At 40.6% G+C, this 21,439-nt stretch overlaps 1 protein-coding gene across 5 annotated transcripts in view; it reads left to right on the forward strand.

The window, feature by feature from the left end:
• LOC104363994 (amyloid beta precursor protein) overlaps nucleotides 1-20,235 on the forward strand; it is a 220,877-nt gene extending 200,642 nt beyond the window's left edge. For all 5 annotated transcript variants that reach the window (XM_042789042.1, XM_042789041.1, XM_042789044.1 and 2 more), the window contains 3 exons: nucleotides 8,783-8,883; nucleotides 12,000-12,146; nucleotides 19,444-20,235. In XM_042789042.1, the coding sequence (XP_042644976.1) occupies nucleotides 8,783-8,883; nucleotides 12,000-12,146; nucleotides 19,444-19,545 (350 nt within the window). In that variant the 3' untranslated portion in view covers nucleotides 19,546-20,235. The remainder of the gene's footprint in view (nucleotides 1-8,782; nucleotides 8,884-11,999; nucleotides 12,147-19,443) is intronic.
• Nucleotides 20,236-21,439: the final 1,204 nt, after the last annotated feature.

Below are 21,439 nucleotides of genomic sequence, written 5' to 3' on the forward strand. Positions count from 1 at the left end.
TGCTGCCTTCCTCACTTTTAGCACAGAGTTTAAGTGCTACGGGGGCCCACGCAAAGACTTTTGGCACGGAGAGTGAACCACTCCAGCCTGGCAAGGATGCACGCTGCGTTCCGCCGTGCAGAGGGACACCTGCTTCCCTGGAGAGATTGAGACCTCTCACTGCTGCCTGCATTCTGAACTTCACAGCAGAAAGTGTCTTACATGTGCACGTGAAATAGGGATTTTGCCCCTTTACAGTAGTGCTAAGTGTATCATAACAGTAAGCAAAACATTTGCTCTTCACCATTACTGGTAGACCATAAGTTCCTTATGTCTTTAAACACCAGGTCCAGACTTCCACAGATTTGTCCTTACTTGTACAAATTCTGGCAATAAAAGTCTACCTCATTTTTCATCATCCTTTAAGAACAATTTATCTGTGATAAAATTTCAATTTAACAAAAAACTGATACCAGTCTGAGTAGCTTCATAAACTAGGAATAGAGGAAAGCAAATGGATGCTTAGTTAAACTGTGAAATACAAAGGAGATTCTGACAGTTTAAATTTTTTTTTGCTTGGTAATTATAAATAATACTTCTATGTTAGAGGTTAAAAAAAGGAAAAGAGGTGCTTTTTTTTCAGTCACTATCCTTTCAGGATAGTTGTTTTTTATGGTTTGGGGCTATTCTTTACTGAAAAAACATCTGAAAAACAACTATATTACTCTAGAATTAAAAAGTATTAGCAAGGAACCTAGAGGCAGATCAATACATTCAGCTGCTTGTAACTTTTTGTTTTAATTGCCCAGATTCTTGTTGATTTCCTGAAAGGTTTGCCCTTTTCATAGTCCTGGATTTCCAGTTTGTGCTTCTACTTGTTTTGTTCAAGTGAACAAGGTGGTGACCTGCTTCTTCAGGGTGAAAATACAGGTGTCGTGTAAATCAGCAACAGTCCAGGTCTAGGAGTAAGAATAAGTGAATATTTTATAGGTGTTTAAAATCCTTGAAGAAAATCAGCTCTGAAAGGACGATAATGAGCATACAAACACATGCCCTTTCTTCTCTTTTCCATTTTCTTTTTACCACTTTTCACCCACACAACAGTCTTATAAAAGATGACTAAGTTTTTCTTAAAAATAGATCAAAATCATGCAGATGATCCTTGTCCCTTTCCCACAAGAGAAATAATTTGGTCACAGTACAGAAAAGAAGACCAAGTACTTAATTGTTAATAGTGTTTGTGATCACTGGACTCTTGTTACTGCACCACAGCTTTCTCTTTCAAAAAATAAATAATTAAAGTCTGTGAGTGAAGTCAGGAAATGTGAAGAGTTTTCCAATCCATAGAGCAGAAAAGCTTTTTAGCAAGGACCGAGTTTAAAGCATTTACTAAAATTTAAGCCAGTTGTCCAAACCCCAAACTCTGTTGCACTGCACCTTGACTGTCAGCAGTTGAAGCTTGAAGTTGAATCTGATTTACGTAAGTCCCAGGAGGAGAGTAATATATGGGGTCTCTCACTTCCTAGTATAGATGCGACATCCATGTGATTCACACTGGTGTTTGAAAAGGAGTCTAGTGCTTCCACACACTGTGCTTCCCCTTTTTAATTCACAAATGGGGGAACAAAAATAAGAATTATGCCTAAATCCCTTTCTTGTCCTCTCTGCTGAAAAAGAAGGAAACAGAGATAATAAAAAGGCAAAGGGGAGAAAAATACCTAGATGATCTAAGCAGTCATCAGTGAGCTGTTTTTTTAATATAGCACAAAATGATAAGAGATTTATGTCATGTTTCTTGCTATTTATGAATTGCTTCATACAGGGAGACATTATAAGTCTTCAGTCACCCTGAGAACTTCCATAGGAAGAGCTTCAAATAGAAAGAAAACCTCTTTACTTCACAGCCTCACTGTATCAGCTTTTTCAATAGTGTTTCCTTCTCCTCTGTGTCCCAGAGGTCACTTTTTCATGATGAACATTTAATTCCTGCAGCTGAATTTTGGATATGGTTTTTTTTGTAACCTTTTCCTCTTTGTGCATATGTGCGTGTATATAAAGAGACAGATATATACACAAAAATATGTACAAAAACATGTTTAGATACTCATAAGCAAGCTTTACTCATGTTAATTCAGCAGGTCTGATCTGTGGAAATTGAGTGAAGATTAGAAAACCTGCCATCATAGTGGATGTTGCTTAGTATCAGCAGATTTTCTGAAATTCAAGGTGATAAAGAAAATAACCAGTGCTCTGATCATATTCTCATCTGTTGCACAGTTGCGACTGTAATTATACCACTAACAGCTGTAATTATATCACTCACAGGATGTCCGTAATTCACCATGCAAGGATTTTATGATGCTGCATTACTTTCTTCTATGTAGTATAGTTTGGGGTTTTTTTTGCATTCTCACAGCTCTTTGTCAGTTGATTGTTTTTGCAAACAGTCAATAATTTTGAGTAGACATTGCAGATAAAGCTACTTCTGTGTCTCCAGTACTTCCGCTGATAAATCATGACCTGTCCATCTTTATTACATTATATAGAAAACTGAGGGATTTTTTTATACATGACTGCAGAGGCTTTGTAAGCCTAATGGCTGTTCTGCAGAATCATTAGCACATATGCTGCATCTGTATGAGGTGAGGGCGTAGAGCAGCTTAGTGAATTATTTATGATACTCTTGCCAGAAATTTCCAGGGTTGTTTTTTTCTGTCTTAGTGATGTCAGTTCAGTACAGTTGCCTTAAACCAACTGTCTGCAGCTAGTAAATAAAAATCATTAACAGATCTTTTTCCATTAGATTGTTTTGTTTTGTTTTACGAATCTGTTATATGTGCATATGCACAGCATCTGCATTGACATGCCAGAAAGATTACCAAATTTTACTTGTTTTGATTATTCATTGTTACACATATAAAATAATTTCTGGTATTCTGAGAAATAATTATTTCATACTAATTTCCAATGAGATTCTTTTTTAAAAAATATAGCACTCTTTTTTGCACTTATTTTCTGCTTTCTGCAATTTGAGACCCCTGTAGTCATTCATGAAGTAAAAGTGAATAACCATTTTACTAACTTCCAAGGAGAGACCAGAAAGTTTTACTTCCATGCAGTCTTAAAAGTACTTACTCCTTAGAGATATTTGAGTTGTCCTTACAAAACTGAGTATGTAATATTCATTTTAATCTTTGCAAGTGAGTATACAACCTTCATTCTTCCTTCATTTCAAAATGAAGTGACCTGCATGCAGTCATAGAGTCATATGGAAGTAGTAGTTGAACTTCTCATAAGAACTTGCAGCTGTCTACCCAGGTAATTGTTCAAACACTGCATTCCTTTCCATCCACCTTTTTTTAATTTATGTTAAGTTTTACCCAGATGAAGCTGCTTACCACACTTGTAACAGGCCTTGATTCAACAGATCTTTTCTTCTTGCCATTATTCAAATCCAGTTCATGGACATGGAGTTAAATATTTTCCTGAATGTAGTCATTACATCTGTGGCTTAAATGTGCTGGTTTTGGTTTTTTCCATGTAGAGACTACCCAGGTCTAGTAGTTTCAACTGTGCTCCAATTGGAGGTTTTAATTTTTAACCCCAGAAGTAACTGGAAGACCACAGGCACAGCTAATACTGTTTCAGATCCTTGCAAAACAAAATCACAAAACCTTGCTAGGCTGTTATTTAACCTGTAGATGAAGCAATTACAAGCAATGTAGTAGGTAATGTACACCTAATTGCACCCTTGGAATTCATTGTATCCTCTTTTTCTTATCCTACTTAAAGCGTAAATATACATTTACACAAATGGAAAAGTTCATCTGCGTGAGAATAAGGTGTTCCCCAAAGCAGCTACTTGTTTTTTATTTCATATGAGTAGTTTTTAACTCCATGTGGATTTTTTTTATATTTTTTTCCTTTAAGGATAAGGAACAATAAGGTTTGCATACACTGCTCTTTTTGATGTTTGGATGTGTGTGTGCGTGCACGTGCATGTGTACACATGTTTGTATAAAAGTAGTTAACGTTGCTAATGAACAGCAATATAATTAAAAGCCCATCACTGATAGCTCATTTTGTTGGATTTTACTAGATGCTTTTAAACACATGTTTTTGATGGCTAAATGTTTTTGTCAGTTTTTCTAAGGAGTTGCGAATTAATATATTTACTAACTGAATTGTAGCATTTTTAAATTGAAGTAATTAGGAATGCAACTCCCTAGAGAAAATAATTTAATTCAGAAGAAAAAACAATAATGGTTATCATTATTTGTGAATTTGCATTGAGGCTGTTGCTCTCACTTTTCTTCTTTTACATTGGCTTTTGTGTTTGGGTGGTGTATTTTAGACTTGGTAGTGAAGAAACATCATGTCTCAGAACTGATGTTCTTGTCATGTAGATAACTTTTCTTTGTATGTTTGGCTTCAATGCAAGAGTAGTGCAGTATTAAGTAGCCCTCAGCTGTTTGCATCTTCCTTGATTCACACACCTCTGATAAAAGTTTTTGAAAGACTCTTAAGTTTTTCCTTCTTCAGTTACTACCTTTGAAAAATAAGTCTTTGATTTTAGCATGTAGGTCTAAATAGGTAGTCACCAGGGCAGAAAAGTGAATCAACTGGAAATAAATAGAAGTCTGTTAAATAGCAAGTCTAAATTCTATAATGTAACATGGTGGAAAGGCATATATAACCCCATACATATTTTTGCATCATACCAGGTATTTAATTGATTCCAATGCAGAGTCATGTTTCTCTTACTATATAATCAATTATTTGCAGGAGACTACCAGTATACCCTAGTTGTACTTTTAAAAGTCTTTTTACTTACTTCTAAGAGCATTGATGGAAGGAAAAAATAGGTATCATGTTTGTTAGTGGAATGGAATATTTTCCTGTTTCTGGCCTTTGTCCTGTGCTAGCTGCCAAAGACAAGTTTTAGTAAGTCTACCACCATTAATTTCCTACTATCAGGTCCTACTTTGTGTTCAGATCCCATGGCTTTTTTGTAGATTGGTGAGTAAGGCCAAGTTGACCACCAGACCTTGATCATATGGTACAAAGAAAAAAATTTCTGCCTGATCTCGTGGCAAAACATAGTTTAACGTGCTGCATGCTGGAAGTACAGCTCCTGTGCTAATGTTTGATGGGAATGGGAGGAGGGAGGGGAACCTTCAAAGAAATGTGGCTTTAGGGAAGCCCGAGCAAGTGGTCAGAGCCCAAGAGCAGAAGTACCCAAGCACATTATCCTGCCTCTAACAGTGGTGCATACAGGACACTTACAGACTTCACCTCTGCCTTATGCTCCTGGCATAACTACTGAGCTTTTGGCAGCCAGAATTTGATAGACTTCCAGGACTGGAAATTGTATTTTCACCGCTGTGTTTAGTAACCCTGGATGAACCTGTCTTTGCATTTGTTCATTTGTATTTTGAACATCCGCATGATTTGTGCCAATTAGTTCCACAGTCCAATTTTGCATTGTGACAAATTATATGTGTGTATATATATACACACACACACACTTTCTTTTGTTACTTTTTAATCTGCTGTGTCATAGCCATGTTGGTGTCCTGTACTTTCTTAGGAGAAATAATGAATAAACATTTCCTTTAGACTTTCTCCTTGTCATTCACAGTCATATAGACCTCCAATTTGTCTAGTCCTTCTTGTACAGAAACCATTCTATACCAGTGGTCATCTGTCTCTCCCTGCTTTGTATCTTTTCTAGTTGTTCTGCCTTTGTTTGAGGTGGGGTGACCAGAATGGATAGACAGATTTAAAATGAGGATACATTATTTATCCAGTGGTGTAACCATGTTTTCTGTTTTCTTTATTCCTTCAAAATTATTCCTAGCTTTCTCTTTGCCTTTTTGACTGCTACTGAGCCAGCTGCCCACAGAGAGTTATCCGCAGTGACTGCAAGGTCTCTGTCTTGGGTGGAAGAGAGCTAATTTAGAGCCTATTGTGTATGTATAGTTAGGGCTGTGTATCCCTGTGAGCACCGCTTTACATTATATCAACATTGAATACCATTTCCCTTTTATTGTGCACTCAGAATTTGTAATATCCTTCTGCAGTTCTTTGCAGCTGGTTTTATGTTGACTATCCTCTTCTTTTTCCTTTCTTTTTTGTCAATAAACTTTGTCACGTCACTATTCATTCCCTTATCCAGATCACTTTACAAACAGCACAGCACAGATCCTTGTGGGACCCTGCTGGTAACCTTCCTCCGTTGTGAAAAATGGTTGTGTATTTACACTTCACCTCCTATGTTTTAATCAATTATGGAAAGTCGTGGAGGACTTTTCCTCTTAATCATTGACATCTTAGCTTCTGCCAGAGCTTTGATCAGGGACCTTCCTAAAGGCTTTTTGGAAATCCATATTCACTCCAAGATGAATCACTGTTTCCCATGTGCTTCCTGACTCTTGAAGTGACCTCTGAGACATTTGGGAGGCAGGACTTCCCTCAACAAAAGACAAGTTGATTCTTCACAGATGTGTCTCGTCTATGGATGGATATGTTCTACTCAGTACTTATAGCTTCAGTGATTGTGCCAACTGTTGCCCTAGAGTTCTGCAATTCCCCAGGCCCTTGCCTTGAGGGAGGTTCCACATGGTGGTTTTGCCAGCGTGTCTAAGGGGCAGCAAGTGGGGCTGTGGACAGTGGCGAGCAGCGGGAGCCGACCACCTCTTCAGCTGCTGCGGCTGTGGGCGGTGAGCCAAGTCCTGGGAAAGCCCTTTCCCTCCAGCTCTTTAATCCATGTGCAGCACTGCTATTCCACTGATGGCTTCTCTCCCCTCTCCTTTCAATCCTAAAACCAAAAAGGTTGAGAGGGTGAGGAGGCGAGCCTCTGTGCAGCCAAATGCACGTTCTCATTTTCTTCACTTCCTGTTGATGTAGGTGTAGGGGCTACTTTGAGACGATGCGCAAAGGACAGTAAATTGTATTCTTATTTTAGTTTGGAAAACTAACCATAGCTGCATCAAGGATAGAAAGTTAAACCTCTTTTCAGGTGCCATGTGAGTTTTATTTCCTTCATCTCCATTTCCTCCTGCGTTTCATTGACAGAACATCATGGTTTGTTTTCAAATGGCAATTTCTTAAGTACATTACAGTTCTTGCATTTAGAAATGGTCTCTCATATATAAATGTCACAGCATACTTGTGTCAGTACTGTAATGTGCTTCAAAAATCAGAAGCTTAACAAAAAATTTTGAGATCTTTGAGTGCTTTATTCCTAAAAAAAAAGATGCTTGCTAAGGTGGAATTTATGGGGCAGTCAAACTGTTCAAGAAAATAACCGTAAATACTTTACTGTGTGAAGATGATTCTTGCTTTCTCATTTGCATGGTTTTCTGTGAAAGAAAGATCAGAACTTTAGAATGGGATTGTCTGTACAATCCAGAAAAGTTCTTGGGAAAGTCTGTTCTTGCTGACTCATAACACAAAAATAAATCAGCATTTAATGAAAAAAGAAATTGCACATTCAAAGGCAATAAAAGGTCAGTAATTCTTGCATTGAGTTCTACTTTAGACTGTGGAGCTCAGTGGCACATGAAAGTCTTCAAGAATTTATTGAGAGTCCAGGGAGACAGTGGAACACAAGAGCAGTCAGTAGTGTTGAGAATTTTAGAAGAGGTTCTTCCTCTGCACCAGAGCTTAAGGTCAGCCCAAAATACTAAGAATCAGAATGAAGGCTTGGAGAGAGGTGGTGGAGTGCTAAATGCTAAAATAAATATAGACAAGGAATACGAACCAGTTTGTTCTTATCACATTAGATAGGGTGAGGAAATAACTTACCATAAACACCATGCTTCTGCAGTGTTTGTACCTTCAAGAAATATAAATGTCAGTCAGTTGGTACTGAGAAGGAAAATAGCCAGCTACACGAATACCCATATGTTCTCTATAAGCCAGAGCCAGCTTTTCAGGACAAAACATGCATAGACACATATACGATGCACTGCTCAGCTGGTGAAGTCTGGCTCATTCTCCTAAGGCTGTTTTTCAGGAGGAAATCCTTGCCTTCTTTCCAGTTAGACAAGTGCAGCATCTCCCCTTCGCACCCATAAGGGGAGAACAGGACTGCAAACTATATACCATTAAAATCGCTACAGGCTTTGTTTACTTGCTTTTCTGCATGTGTCTAATCAAGAGGGACAGTTACCATCTCTCAGGCAGAAGTCAAGACTTGAATCATATTAATTCTGAGCAGTCTGAAAGCTGAAAACAAATAAGAACTGTGTAAACTTCACAGACGTTTTAATTACTCTTATTTGTGCATGTTTGTGCAAAAGGTACAGACTCACAGGAAGCAAGAAAATATAAAATCTGGGATTACCCGCCTCACACTACGGGTATGTGGTTTTTCCTCACAGCAGCCTGAGCTCAGGGAGGAGGAGGATTTCGGCCTAAACACCAAATCTTGACACTGCTAAAGAGGCTGTCAGAGCAGATCTGTCTGCATCCTGTGACCCAGTTCGGGAGCCCACTGCTGGCCCCTTGCAGCTTAGTTCTTGCAATGTTTCATGCTGAAAACCCTTGATGCTTGTACCAACAGAGCTGCAGTGGATTAAGGAACATTTAACAGAGGAGAAATTTTACCAGCTCATTCTGTGTCACTTTAGTGGGACTGAAACATCAGATGTACCTCACTTTTCTCCCAGTTCCCTTTCACGTTGCATCACACCTCCTCTGTGTGAATACCATTGCCTTCTGCTCTCGTAATGGTGGAGGTAAACGGAGCGTAACTGAGTCGATGACTTTAATGAATTGTTATTGCGGTGTAATGCAGGTTCCGGGTTGACCAATGTTAAAACAGAAGAGATATCTGAAGTGAAGATGGATGCGGAGTTCCGGCATGACTCAGGGTATGAAGTTCATCATCAAAAGCTGGTGAGTGAACAAACAGTGCTTTCCTCACGTGTGTTTTGAGGTGCTGATTCAGTCTTGAACTAGTGGGTCAGTTATGGCTGTGTTTACCAAGTGATGTGGATGGTGAGAGTGCCAACAAAAAGTTTTCGTGTGAACAGATTATGATTTTTCTGGTTATCTCTTAAATGGGAGCAAAGCTGGAACAACTTCAGCTGATAGGATGGAAAGCCATCAAGTCTCACACGAGAGGAAATTCTGGCAGTTCCTGTCCTTGCACTGCCACGTGACTGGATGTGGTCATACAGGCAATACTTGTCCCACAGTCCATCTGTCGTATTTCCATAACTAAAGAGAAGGGATACAGAGGAAAGAAATGGCTAAGTAAATTTAAAAAAGAAAAAAAAAATCATGGAGACACAGCATGTGTGCAGGAAGAAATAGAGTGACACTGTTTCAAGAATAGATTCCTTTTCTGTCAAAACAGATGGTGGTGGTACATGAAGGAGGCTGAACTCCGTGGAGCGTATCGTTTTTCAAGATTGCTTGCTTGGGATAAGAGGAGATTCTCTACTGGCCTTGTTTTTAATTTGTACTTGTTTGTATCTGTGTGTTTTGTTCCTTAAGGTATATTAAATTATTAACAGGTGAAGGACAGGTAGGAGCAAAATATTGTTCCCCATTTGAACTGTGCTTCTTATGAACAAAAAAATAACAACCAAAGGCAATGTAAAAAGGAACAAGCATCTTCTAAAAGCTTTTTTCAGTCCCGTAATAAGTAATGAGGAACCCGTACAGCAGTGTTGACTATAAACTTTTTCTGCTTTCTCTTTTGTAAAGGTATATTGCATGATGAGATTTCAGATCCATGACTTTCAATATCCTGATATTAAACTTGAAAGCTTTTTTTTCTTAATATATTCTTAGAGCTAAGTAGTGCTGAAAATTAAAATTAACATGGGACTCAAATTTGCATTTGAACTAGGCAATCACTGTGTGAAAAGGTATTCTGCCATCTCTTTGACGCTGAGAACCAAGAATTCCCAGTTTGACGAGCTAATCCAAAATGCATTAGCACTAATTTGGGAAATTCTGATGTGCTTAGATCAGATGGGTTAAACATCCTGATGGAGTAAACCCATGCAGTTTACTGAAGGGAAGGAGCTTGCGGGAATGTGTTTTAGACACAATATTTACTGAGCCTGTGTCACATGCACTTCCCAGCAGCAACCTTTAATGTTTTAAGTGGTTTGATACCATCTTGAGCAGTTTGGTGCTGGAAACTACCCTTACCATGATGGCTGATAGAGAATGCATTACAATCCCTGCACTTGGGTAATCTGTGTCATGCTTGAAATGGGAGCCTTCCAGCTTTTTAAAGCATTTTATGCCATACTTCTTGCTGATAGGTGCAACCGTTATTTTAAAATTAGTAAGCTGTCCTCTAGGTTATCTTTTCAATTGAGACTGAGCAAGGAGTCTGGTATTGCTGAGAAAGTACTGGACTGATGCCTTAGAGGGCATTGCTTGTTTACCACATGCCATATCCTAGCTGATCTCCTTCTCTATTAACTTCAATTCAAGAGTAAGCAGAAAATACTTTCAACTGTGTTTTCCTCCTCTTATGTCCCGGTAAGATTTACTGAAACAGTCTCCTTAGGATATTGCTTTTAATTCAGCTGCACATTGTATTTTACAAGCAAACTTCTCAAGTGAGCTGAAATTGCAGTTATTTTTTCCCTTATGGGTGTTCACATTTTAACTGTACATTAAGTTGATTTTCATGGCACAGAATGCTTAAGGCCTCCCTCTGTTGCACATGTGTATTAGCTGGGACATTTCACAGTGCTCTGAAATGGCATGGTAACACAATTTCAGCCCTGGGCAGGTAAAATTGACAGAAGAAATTAATACTTCACCACAGCTTATGCCAACACTGTCCCTTGTATGTACTTGCCATTGAATTCTTAACTTTAAGCACATTTCTCGCTTATGACTAGGAACAATATAAATATTTATACAGCATGCTTTAATACCTCTCTGAGGAAGATTGTGTTTCTTAAAGAGTGCAAATGTTCTACAGCTCATTATAATTCTCAGCTGGTTTCCTGTTTCCCTCTGCATTTTTGTTAAATACTTATCAAAGTATTTAGTCTTTCAGAATGAGGTAGTCTTACAATTCTGTGAATGTATTTTATTCTCTAATCCTTTTTGCACATTTTGGTTAAAAATAATAATAATAAAAGCCCACTATTGACAAGCAGACAAAAGGTTTGTGAAGTATGCATAGATGTAAAATAATCCAGTATGTTCCCTGAATACAAAGCAGGACAGTGAAAACGATCACCCAGTTTTCATACCTGGTCCTGTTGCTAAAAGCCAGTCTTAATAAATGCATAGTAAAGCATCCTGCTGTCCACTGATTTGCCTTATCAGTACACAAAATTCAAGAGGATCTTCTGGTTTTGACACAACTGTCATCTCCTCTAGGTCTCACATGACTGTGGTCATCATCCAGGTATAGCTTATTCTCCCTTTACCCTGAAAAATCTTGATGCATTCCTTGGTGGTCATGTAAATCAGCATGCTTGTGGTTTTTGGACTCTTGACTCTTTGATGTGAGAATTTTCTCTCAACTGGTTGTGTGCAGGTTTCACTGTTCTACAGATCTTCACTGCTCCTTTATCAAAGAAATGCATCAGGCATAGTCCAAGCAAGCCACGCAGATGTAGATTTATAAACACTTTAATGATTAGCATTCTAAAAATAAAGAAATCTGTATGCTCCCTGGTTATTCGTCTACAAGCTTATCAGTCATTTTGCAATTTTCTTGTCTTGCTTACCCAAGAAAAAAAAAGAGCTACTATCTCAGACCCGTGTGAAGGAGAGACATGGAGACGGGTCTTCCCCTTAGCCAAGGAACTGCTACAGCGCAAGCAATGCAGATTTCCCAAATTGCTCTTCTCCAACTATGAGGGCTTTGTGATATGGCAATCTTGTTTTGAATAATTAGGGTGACATGCAGTGCTGCTTAATTACTGATACTTCAATAGGGTTTATATTGCTGTGGCAGCTAGACAGGTTAGCCAAATACTCTGTGAACTTTTTATTACCCACCTTCCTTTATTTTTCTTTTGTAGGTGTTCTTTGCTGAAGATGTGGGTTCAAATAAAGGTGCCATCATTGGACTAATGGTGGGAGGTGTTGTCATAGCAACAGTGATTGTCATTACTTTGGTGATGCTGAAGAAGAAGCAGTACACATCTATTCATCATGGGGTTGTGGAGGTAAGAAAAGACTTCCAAGCACAACTGGTGTCACATGTACAACACAGTCAACACACTGCTCTGTAAATATATTCACAAATGAAGAAACCATGGTTTTGGCTAGCCTTATGTTCAGAGTTGGAGTGGTCATATCTGGCAGAGTGGAATCAAATTGCAGACACAATATAAACCATGTTAAGTTGGATATAAAACCAAAACAATACCTTCTGGAACTATCCCAGACCATTCACCTCATAATGTGAAAGTTCATTTCACAGGAAAATTAACGGTAGCCAAGGAGCAGATACTTCACAAGAGGAAAAAATCTGTTTTTGTTGTTGGGAATGCACGTACATGGATTTCTTCATTTAGCTTGCGGATAAATATTTGAGGCAGGTCTTCTCATGCTGTACACTACAGGGATTTTCCCTATACAGATACTTTATTACTTGTTGTTCTCTAAACCAGATTTTCTTTAGCCACCAACACCTTTTGATTTATGGCTAATCCAAGACTCATGGAATTGAGAAATAATATATACAACTCTTACATGGGATTTTCAAGATGAAAACCCTTGTCTTTTCCCAATTTACCAAGTAAATTTGTGATCACTTTACAGTAACTTAAAATACCTCATCTGTTGCTTGGGCATAAGAAAGAATCCATGTAAGTACAAAAACTTAATTACGAGAACTGGAAGGGGATTCATGTCACTTTTTTTCCCCTTGTGTATTGATACCTAGTTTACTGTGTTGCGTGTCTGGTTTGCAGATAGTACTTAAATTAATTATCCATCACTTGAAACATTTATATGTTTTTGCCTTTCAAAACTGGCATTGAAAATTTTTGATTGAAGCTAAGCCTCGTTCAAGTCCACAGTTATGTTGATTTCACCTCGAGTCGAATGAACCTTTCTTGGGTCTTGCTGGAGGCAGAAAATAGCAAGCAAGAATCTCAGCTTTAACTTGCCATGTGAAAGCTTCCAGCCCATTTTGTAGAAAATTGAAACAGTTTTTAGTTCTAAACCACTTAGTTGATAGCTGCTGCCAGCAGTTGTACAACCTGAGACACTCTTTTGGCTGAGTTTAGCAACAACAGAATAGGTCAGGAGGCTGACTGGGCCAAAGACCCAAATCAGACATTGAATGTGGAAATACCATTATTGCAGGACAACCTTAAAATTTCAAATGGGCTTCACCTGGTGAAATAATATGGCAGAGGTAATCCTGGATTCCTACAAGCTTCCTTCAGTGACAGCAAACTTGGGAATGTTGGACTAGAAGCAGCATGCACAAGCTGAACAAGTAATTCATGTCAAAATGACGGCATCACTTACAGAATAAAAAGTTTTACAGATAAAACTATTAATCTATAGCACGCGAATCTACCACGAATATTAGTCAGTTTGTAGTACTGCACTGTGGATGGTGTTGCCTTGTAGATTTGCTGCATTGTGTCTGGCATTGGCAGGCAGGATTCCTTATTCTGCCAGACTTGCTCTGTGGTCTTGGCAGACTGCATAGCCTCACTGTCTGAGCTTCTCGCCTGCAAGAAAGGCATAACATCTATTTTTGTCCTAGGTTGGTGAAAATTTTGTAGCACATGCTTCGTGGAGGGGAAAAAAAAGCACCTAAAGATCCATATACAGTTGATGTTTAATATTAAAATGTCTTCAAAATTAAGCCGTTCCATTCTAAAGAGGATTAATTTATTCAGCAACAGTGCACCTTTAATGTGCTGTACACAAAAGGCACAAAAGAGCAAAATCACTTCATGTAAAAATACCTGTACAACAGCTCTGGGTTGGCTGAGAATATTTTAATAAAACTTGCAACCTATCTGTTCCATGTCAGAAGTTACTGTGAGAATTTAACTGTGTGATAATGGATGGAAGATTACAAAACTGGTCTTGTTCCACCTGTATTCTTATCTTCCAAAAAGTCAACTCTGACTCTCATACTTTTTCTCATTTCACTGTTTTTTTAACAAAAGATGTTATTAAAAATCCTGTTAGCCTTTTTTTGAACCTTTGAGGAGGAATATACTTGTCCTATTTAGAACAAGCATCATAGTAATTTTATTTCAAGTTTGAGAATATAAATGTTTAAAAGCGTTTCAACCTCTTCAGGAGAAGGACTGCCACAGTTAAGTAAGTAAATGACTTGAGTGATTGAAAATTACTTACTACATGTGCGCATAGGAGCTCTGGCAAACATTTTGAAGATGTTTTTTGCTGGTGCGCCCACCGCAGCTTGTCTGCAGGAGGTTACTTCCTCCATGAAAGCAGCTGGGAAAAGCAAGTGTCTAACCTCTCCTGTGCTCCAGAATACAGCCAAACTGTCTCAACTCCTCCTCTTTCGGGATCTCCTCTTTGAAGATCATTTGCTTTGTTACGAAGGCAGCACCTCCAGCAGGAGCATGTGGGGAGAGGTGACAACGGGAGGCCTTGCAGCAGTATCAAAGAAGCCATTAAAATTGCTGTAGTACTCTCCAAAGTCCGTCTCTCAAAGTCCAGTCTGCAGGTGTATATTAGGCAGCATCCGTTTACCATCATTTAAACAACCTGTTAGTGCATCTCTGAGGGCTGCCAGCACCTCCTGTCTGGGCTTTTGATCTGCCCACATGTGTAGGGGCAGCACGTGAATTTTTCTGTAGCATTACAATCTTCCTGAGTCCATGTTAGGATTTTCTGTGTGAAAGATCCATAGGCTGGAGCAGAAGGGGATGGACAAACAGTCTCAAAAGAGATTAGCTACCTGACTGAGCCATTTTCTCAAGAGACATCATGTTGTAGAAGAGAGAAGTGTCTAGGCTGCTTCTCAGCAGCTCCAGTGTACCCACACCTCTTAAATACTGCGTTCAACTTCTGCCACCTCCACAATGGGTGCAAAAAGCTTCTTAGAATGTTAAAGGGCTTTAGGGATTTACTGACAAGGAGATAATCGGGTTCAAGGCATGTTGTTTGGCAGAGCGATACCCAAAACAACGGTTGTAAGGAATGAAAGGAAGAGTTGAGTAGAGTTGAAATGGGTAAAAGTGAGTAGAAGACATTGAGGATGAGCGATAGTGCACGTACATTGGTGGTGAGATGGATTACCCTGCAGCAGACAGTTACAGGAAGGAGAGGAAGTACCAGCAATAGTCATTTTAAAGGCTAAAGGGGAAATTAAAAAAAAAAAAAAAAAAAAAAATGACTAAGACTGCAAGTAGGAGCCTCAGTAAATCCCTTTCATCTATAAATGCCATATTTCAGAGGTTATTGGACTTTCACTATAAACTTGTTTTATCAAAGTGGGAGTTTTTAATATGGAATATTCTGCAAGGATATTAAACATTCAGTCTGATTTTGCTGTTCTTCCTTGTATTTTTTTCCTAATCTCTTTCTCCTCTCTGATTTTCTTCCAGTTTTCTCTAGTTTCTCGTCAATTCTTTAGTCTCTTCTGCCTTGCACTTTCTTTGATTCATTTTTTATTTATGTTGTTGTCTTACCCGATTTCTTACCCACAAGCAGGTTATACTGTGTACTTATCACGTCTTCTAGTCCTGAATAAGAAGTGCTAAGTAGGAGGCTTAAGCTAAAATGGGTGACAGAGTTCAATACAGTGTTGTTTGGAGCTTAAATATGAAGAAGTACAGCACAGGTTCTGGCATACCCCTCCCTTGCATCCCAGCTGAGTGAGGGCAGCCTCTGAGAGAGGAAGATGCTCTCAGACATGTATTGGAACATGGAGATCCCTGATCCTTCAACCCCAGAGCTTCGTATTGCATTTTAATTTCATGCTAGAAGAGAATCTGTCGGTGAGTTTATTTGTGAATTGTGAGGTTTTTACTTCTTGATTTGGAGAGGCACTGGATACTCCGGTAGCGTTGTGTAACTGTGCCGGAACCAGGGCTGACTTGATGCCACAGCAGCCCCCTCAAGAATGAAAGGAAGTGTGGCTTTTCCTCTGCACTTGCTTTGTATTCTTGTTTTCTGTAAATGCTGAAAAGGCTACAGGAACATTTGCCGTTTTCCTTGCTTTGTTCTTCTCTTCCCTTCGCAGCCACGTTAGTGACAACCTTAGCAGCAGCAGATGGCATGCGGCGACACTGCCACGACGGAAATAGTTAATGCTGTTAAACTTGCATGGTCCTCAGGGGAGGGATTAGGCCTTTTACATGTTTGTACAAAACCTACATGGAATGAATTTGTTAGGCCCTACTGCTGTTATACCGATGACATGCACCAGAAACAAGTGCTCTGCCAAACAGCGATAGCATCAAGGACTTGCCAGAAGTTGACTCACTGCATGTGGATACAGATGGTGCATCCTTGTGGAGGGGCAAGTTGGCAACCCCTGCAGAAAGGGCAGGTGAAGAAGCAGGAGGCAACCCAGCCCCTGGGGACGGTTGCAGAGATGAGAGTCGGGTGGCTCTGGCTGCCTCTCGCCCAGCCCCGCCGCCGCCGCCCTCTCTGCTGGGCGTAGGTGCAGCTTGGGCAGCAGGCACGGACGAGTCTGTAAGAGGCAAGTGTGCTGTTGTACACTGGCTGCCGAGCACGTTGTTGTACAGAAATGTCTTGGGGATTTGGGTGGAGAGGCTGAAGAGGAGACAGGCTGTGAAATTCCCAGGGGTTTTCCTGTCCTTGATGGATCAAAATGATGGTTGACAGCCAAGCTGAGCGCTCACTGCTCACGTGGGCTGGCCAGGGGAAGCTTGCATACTTCAGAAGAGAAGAAAAAGTTTCTTTTGTCACTTCTGGAGTGGGAGGGGGGCAGGGAAAGAAAAACACCTTTTTTTCCCTGCTAATTTCTAAGGCAAGGGAAATCTGGAAAGAACAGCTTAGAGCAAGAGCGCCATCTCTCTAAACAGGGTCTCACTGCCTGAGACGATGTTGCAGCAGGTGAAGATGTGGATGGATATGGGGTTCGTTGCATAAGAGAATTACTCTGTGAAAATCCAATTTAAAAAAAAAAAAAAAAAAAAGAGAGAAAGAGAAAGACAGCCTTTGAATGGCGGTATTTTAACAGCAAAAAAGGCCACGTTATATTGCAGAATGAGAAAGGCAGGAAGCACCGTGTCAGCTCAGCACAGTGAACCTTTCTGCCTGGTGCCCTGCTCCCTGCCCGCCGGAGCCAAGGGCTTGCTGGAGGGCTCAGGGCTCCCAACTGTGGAGAGTTTCACAATAGCTTGGAGCAAAAGAGTATGTGACCCTTAGAGTTGGGTATTTCACAATAATGTGCAATTACTGCATAAGAAAAAGATTGGATGGAAGATAGAATGTTGACTTAAAATGCACGTTGAGAGTTGGAACATGGGCAAGGAGATTTAGAAAGGGCATAGATATGAAAATGGATCAGATTTGGGGTTAACAGCTCATCTGAGCAATCCAATACACATGCCACACAGAACCATCTCTTCTCTTAAGTAACAGATAAAAGAACATGAGGATAGAAGATGGCTCTGAGAGGAGCCATTTTCTGTTTGGTACTGTGGGAAAGATGGCACTGTGGTGTGTAACCTGTGGCAATAAATGAACGGCTGCAAAAATAAGCTGAGCAGCCGGCATTTGTCCTAAGCATGAAAGAACATTCCTTTAATCTTTCTCCAGGGTATCAGGTAACAACTTACTGAAGGTCATAGTCTGTCCTCACTAAGCTGAGTTATTTCCAGTATTGTAGAGTAAAATTAAAACGAGTATCAGACATAACTACTTTTCTATTTGCTTTTTTATTAAAATGTTAGGGTAAGTTAGCCTGCAATATAAGGCTGCTTGAGAGAATACACTTTACGTTATCCAAAAAGCTATTTTTATGCTAAAAGTAAGTGGCTGTTTTTTCTAAAGGTCACTACTTACACGAATCCATACGAAATATGTTCATTCCTAATACGTTAGTGTAGAGTCTTAGGCACCTTCCTGATTTTAAATTTTTGACAATGTAAAATTCACTTTTTACCTTCTCTTTTAAGAGCTGTCAAATGCTAGAGATAACAGCAAATGAAATGACGAGCAGGCTTTCTTAGCTGTTTTCTTAGGTGGTTAGCAAGAGAGCCAGGGTATGGTAGGATTTGAATACACAACAGCTATTGAGTTCATACGGCAGAGGCAAAATACCTAATTAACATTTAGAGACTGTTCTCACCCACTCTGATGGACTTTTATATTACTGTAATGTTCAGTGAGGGAAGAAAATAATTTGTGGAGCAGCAGGTATTCGATGGAGAAGTCTCGACTGAGCTGTCTTTGTGCCCGTCTTCCACGTAATCAAGAAAGGTCAATTTTTGTTAAGTAGAAATACTTAAACCAGTGCAGACATGTCAAGCGTTTTGTCACTAAATTGAACCAAACAACGCTGAAGCCAGAGAAGCTCCATTTCCGTGAGTGCAGTGGGATTTTTTGCTCACCTTGTGCCTGGCTAGTCTGGCATTTCCTTGCTACCCTCATGTTAGGTTTTCCAGTTAGTTTTTCTTGGTCTTGAGACTACAGCATCGGCAACACATTTGAGAGCATGATATAGACAGAAGACTGCCTCAAGCCACTTCCTACAGCTTTTTAGTAAGCTTTTTCTTTTCTTTTGAGATCCAGTTGATCCCAAGTCCAGGTAGGGATATATATCCTGGGGGCGGGGAACTAATAATGGGGGACTAGAGGGGAGGTGCAAAATACGTCCCCTTTTCTTGTTTGTGGAGTTGCATGCTTCCTGAACCAGACAGCAGAAACCAAAGCTGGTAGTGCTGAGTTTGGTCATCTGGTTTTGAAGGCCTGCAGCAAAAAAATGGGTTGCAGAATTGTTCATGTTGCCTTATCTTCTCCTGCATATTACTCTGTCCAAAAAGTGAACCATGTCTGTCCAAGGGAGGCCATCTCTTGCAAGTTGCACTTTAAAGCTGTTTGCTGGCTTCGTGTTTATTGCTGGGTACGGTGCCGTCTGTTGAATTTGCTGATGAGGCCACTCGCAGACCTTGGTAACTCGGAGAGAGGAGTTTTCAGAGACAGTTGTCGTTTCAGACAAAGTGAGAGCCTCCAGGTTTTAGATTTAATACTCTGTTTAGTGGAGGAGTATCCCTGTCGCTTCCCAGCCACTTTTATTTTAGACTTTCGTATGAGATTTGGACTGAGCTTGGGATCTAACTTATGTACCCCACTTAGTTAAAAAAAAAAAGGGGGGGGGGCAGGGAAGAACCTGTCAAACAAACTGTCTTGTGTTTCAGAGGATGATTTCTGCCTGAATGCACAGGGGAAGGTACAAAGTACGTTGGATGGCCATGAAGTGGGGACATGTGGGATGTGCTGTGAATTAAGCAAGAGTCTGACCCTGGTTGTTTCTTCTCACACCAGGTGGATGCTGCAGTGACACCAGAGGAGCGCCACCTTTCCAAGATGCAGCAAAATGGCTATGAAAATCCCACCTACAAGTTCTTTGAACAGATGCAGAACTAGGACACCACAGCAGCCTCATGAGTTGGACAGCAGAATGATTGCTTCACTGCCCATCGGTGTTCAGTTATAGAATAATGTGGAAAGAAAGAAAAACACTCTGTTTTATTATTTACTCATTCTCGCCTTTTGACAGCTGTGCTGTAACACAAGTAGATGCCTGAACTTGAATTAATAAAATCAGTAATGTATTTTCTCTTTCTCTTTACATTTCAGTCTTTACACTACATTATTAATGAATGTTTTTTGTGTACTGTAAAGAGGTTAGCTGTATTTAACTAGTGCATGGATAGATTCTCCTTCCCAATTATTTATCATGTAGCTCCTTAGCCAGTTGTATATTATTCTTGTGATTTGTGACAAAAATTAAGTCCTAATTGAAATATGCTTTAAGAATTGATGGGGGATGCTTTCTGTGTCTGTGGGGTTTAGCTGCTTCTCTTTGCTGAGCATTTTTTTCTGATCACTATGCATTTTAAAGTAAAACAACATTTTTTAAAAAGTATTCCAGATGAGTTACTGAAATTCTTTTCCTCTGCAGCTGCATTTTATTGTACAGATTGTTGCTCCTGCTGTATTAGTGACGTAGAAATCATGGGAATACACATTCGTTTCTTTGTGCCTGTTTTATGTGCACACTTTAGGCATTGAAAGGTAAACTTTATTTTCTTTTCCATGTATCTTTTTGATCTTCAAAAAATACTAAAAAGAATCCCTGTTAATTGTGAGCACTTCGGGGGGGGGAAAAGTGCCTGCTGGTCGAAAATTAACGGGGATCCTCTGCAGGATGATTGTACAGAACCATTGCTTATGAATTGATAGCTTTCTACACTGTGTTACATAAATAAATTAAGAAAAAAACATTTGGGCAAGAGTTTTCTTTGGAGGCAGAAAACAAAGATTTCTGAAGGCCACTTAACAGAAAACACGGATGCTCATACTGAGAGAGGGTTGGGAGGGGATTTTCCTACAAGGATCGGGGCACTCGCAGTCAGACCAGAGCAGGAGGAAGGCGGCAGCGAGGCGGGGTGGGGAGTGAGGGGTGCCAAATTCAGCACACCTGCCTCCCTCAGGTGTCGGCTCTTTTTTTTTTTTTTTTTTTTTTCTTCTTTTCCTTTTTTTCCGTTTGTATAATAGTGTTTTAATGTAAATAAATACATCCCTGGAGGAGCCCTGTTGTAGTGGTGTGTTTCTGCGCCGCCCGGCCGCCCTGGCTCGTGCAGCGGAGCGCGGCGTGAGCGCCCAACCTCCGGCCTCTGCCCAGGACCGACCTGCCGGCCGGCTCGTCTCTCGCCACCGCTGCTCCGCTGCCGCCGGCCTCCTGCCCTGCCCTGCCACGTGCCCCGGCGGAGGACGCCAGGAGGAGCCTCCCCAGCTGCAAAACCACCCAGCCCAGCACTGCGGCCTGGCAGCGGGTGCCCGGGGAGGGCAAAACGGCACTGCCGGTCATTTTTTTTCCCAAAAGCTGCAGGGAGAGGGCGAAGCCGTTGGCGAGCTGTGGCACATAAACCCCATCCCGGCACCTTCTGCCCCACGCCGGCTGGCAGCCAGCCCGGGAGCCTCCTGCAGCCCCTGGCCCCCCCGGGACGGGCCAGCGGCAGAGGGAGAGCGCAGCAACCCCCGCCACAGGGCTCCCTGCCAGCAGGGGCGAGGCCGCAGAGGGTGAGGGAGCATGGTGATCTTCAGGGGGGCCTCTGTACCCAGCTCACAGCCAGGACCCCTCCAGGTGAGCGTGGAGATCAGTTGATGGAGCTGCAGGTTGGGTTACAGAGTAAAACCGGAGGTGCGCATTGGGTGGAAAAGCAAGCTAATTGCTGTTTCTCTACAACAAATGGGTCGGGTAGAGCTAGACGTAGAATAAAGACGGCAAGATCTATCCAGGGAAAGCCTCCTGTTA

Source organism: Tyto alba, unplaced genomic scaffold (genome assembly GCF_018691265.1).
Source record: "Tyto alba isolate M040663 unplaced genomic scaffold, T.alba_DEE_v4.0 Super-Scaffold_14, whole genome shotgun sequence".
NCBI lineage: Eukaryota > Metazoa > Chordata > Aves > Strigiformes > Tytonidae > Tyto > Tyto alba.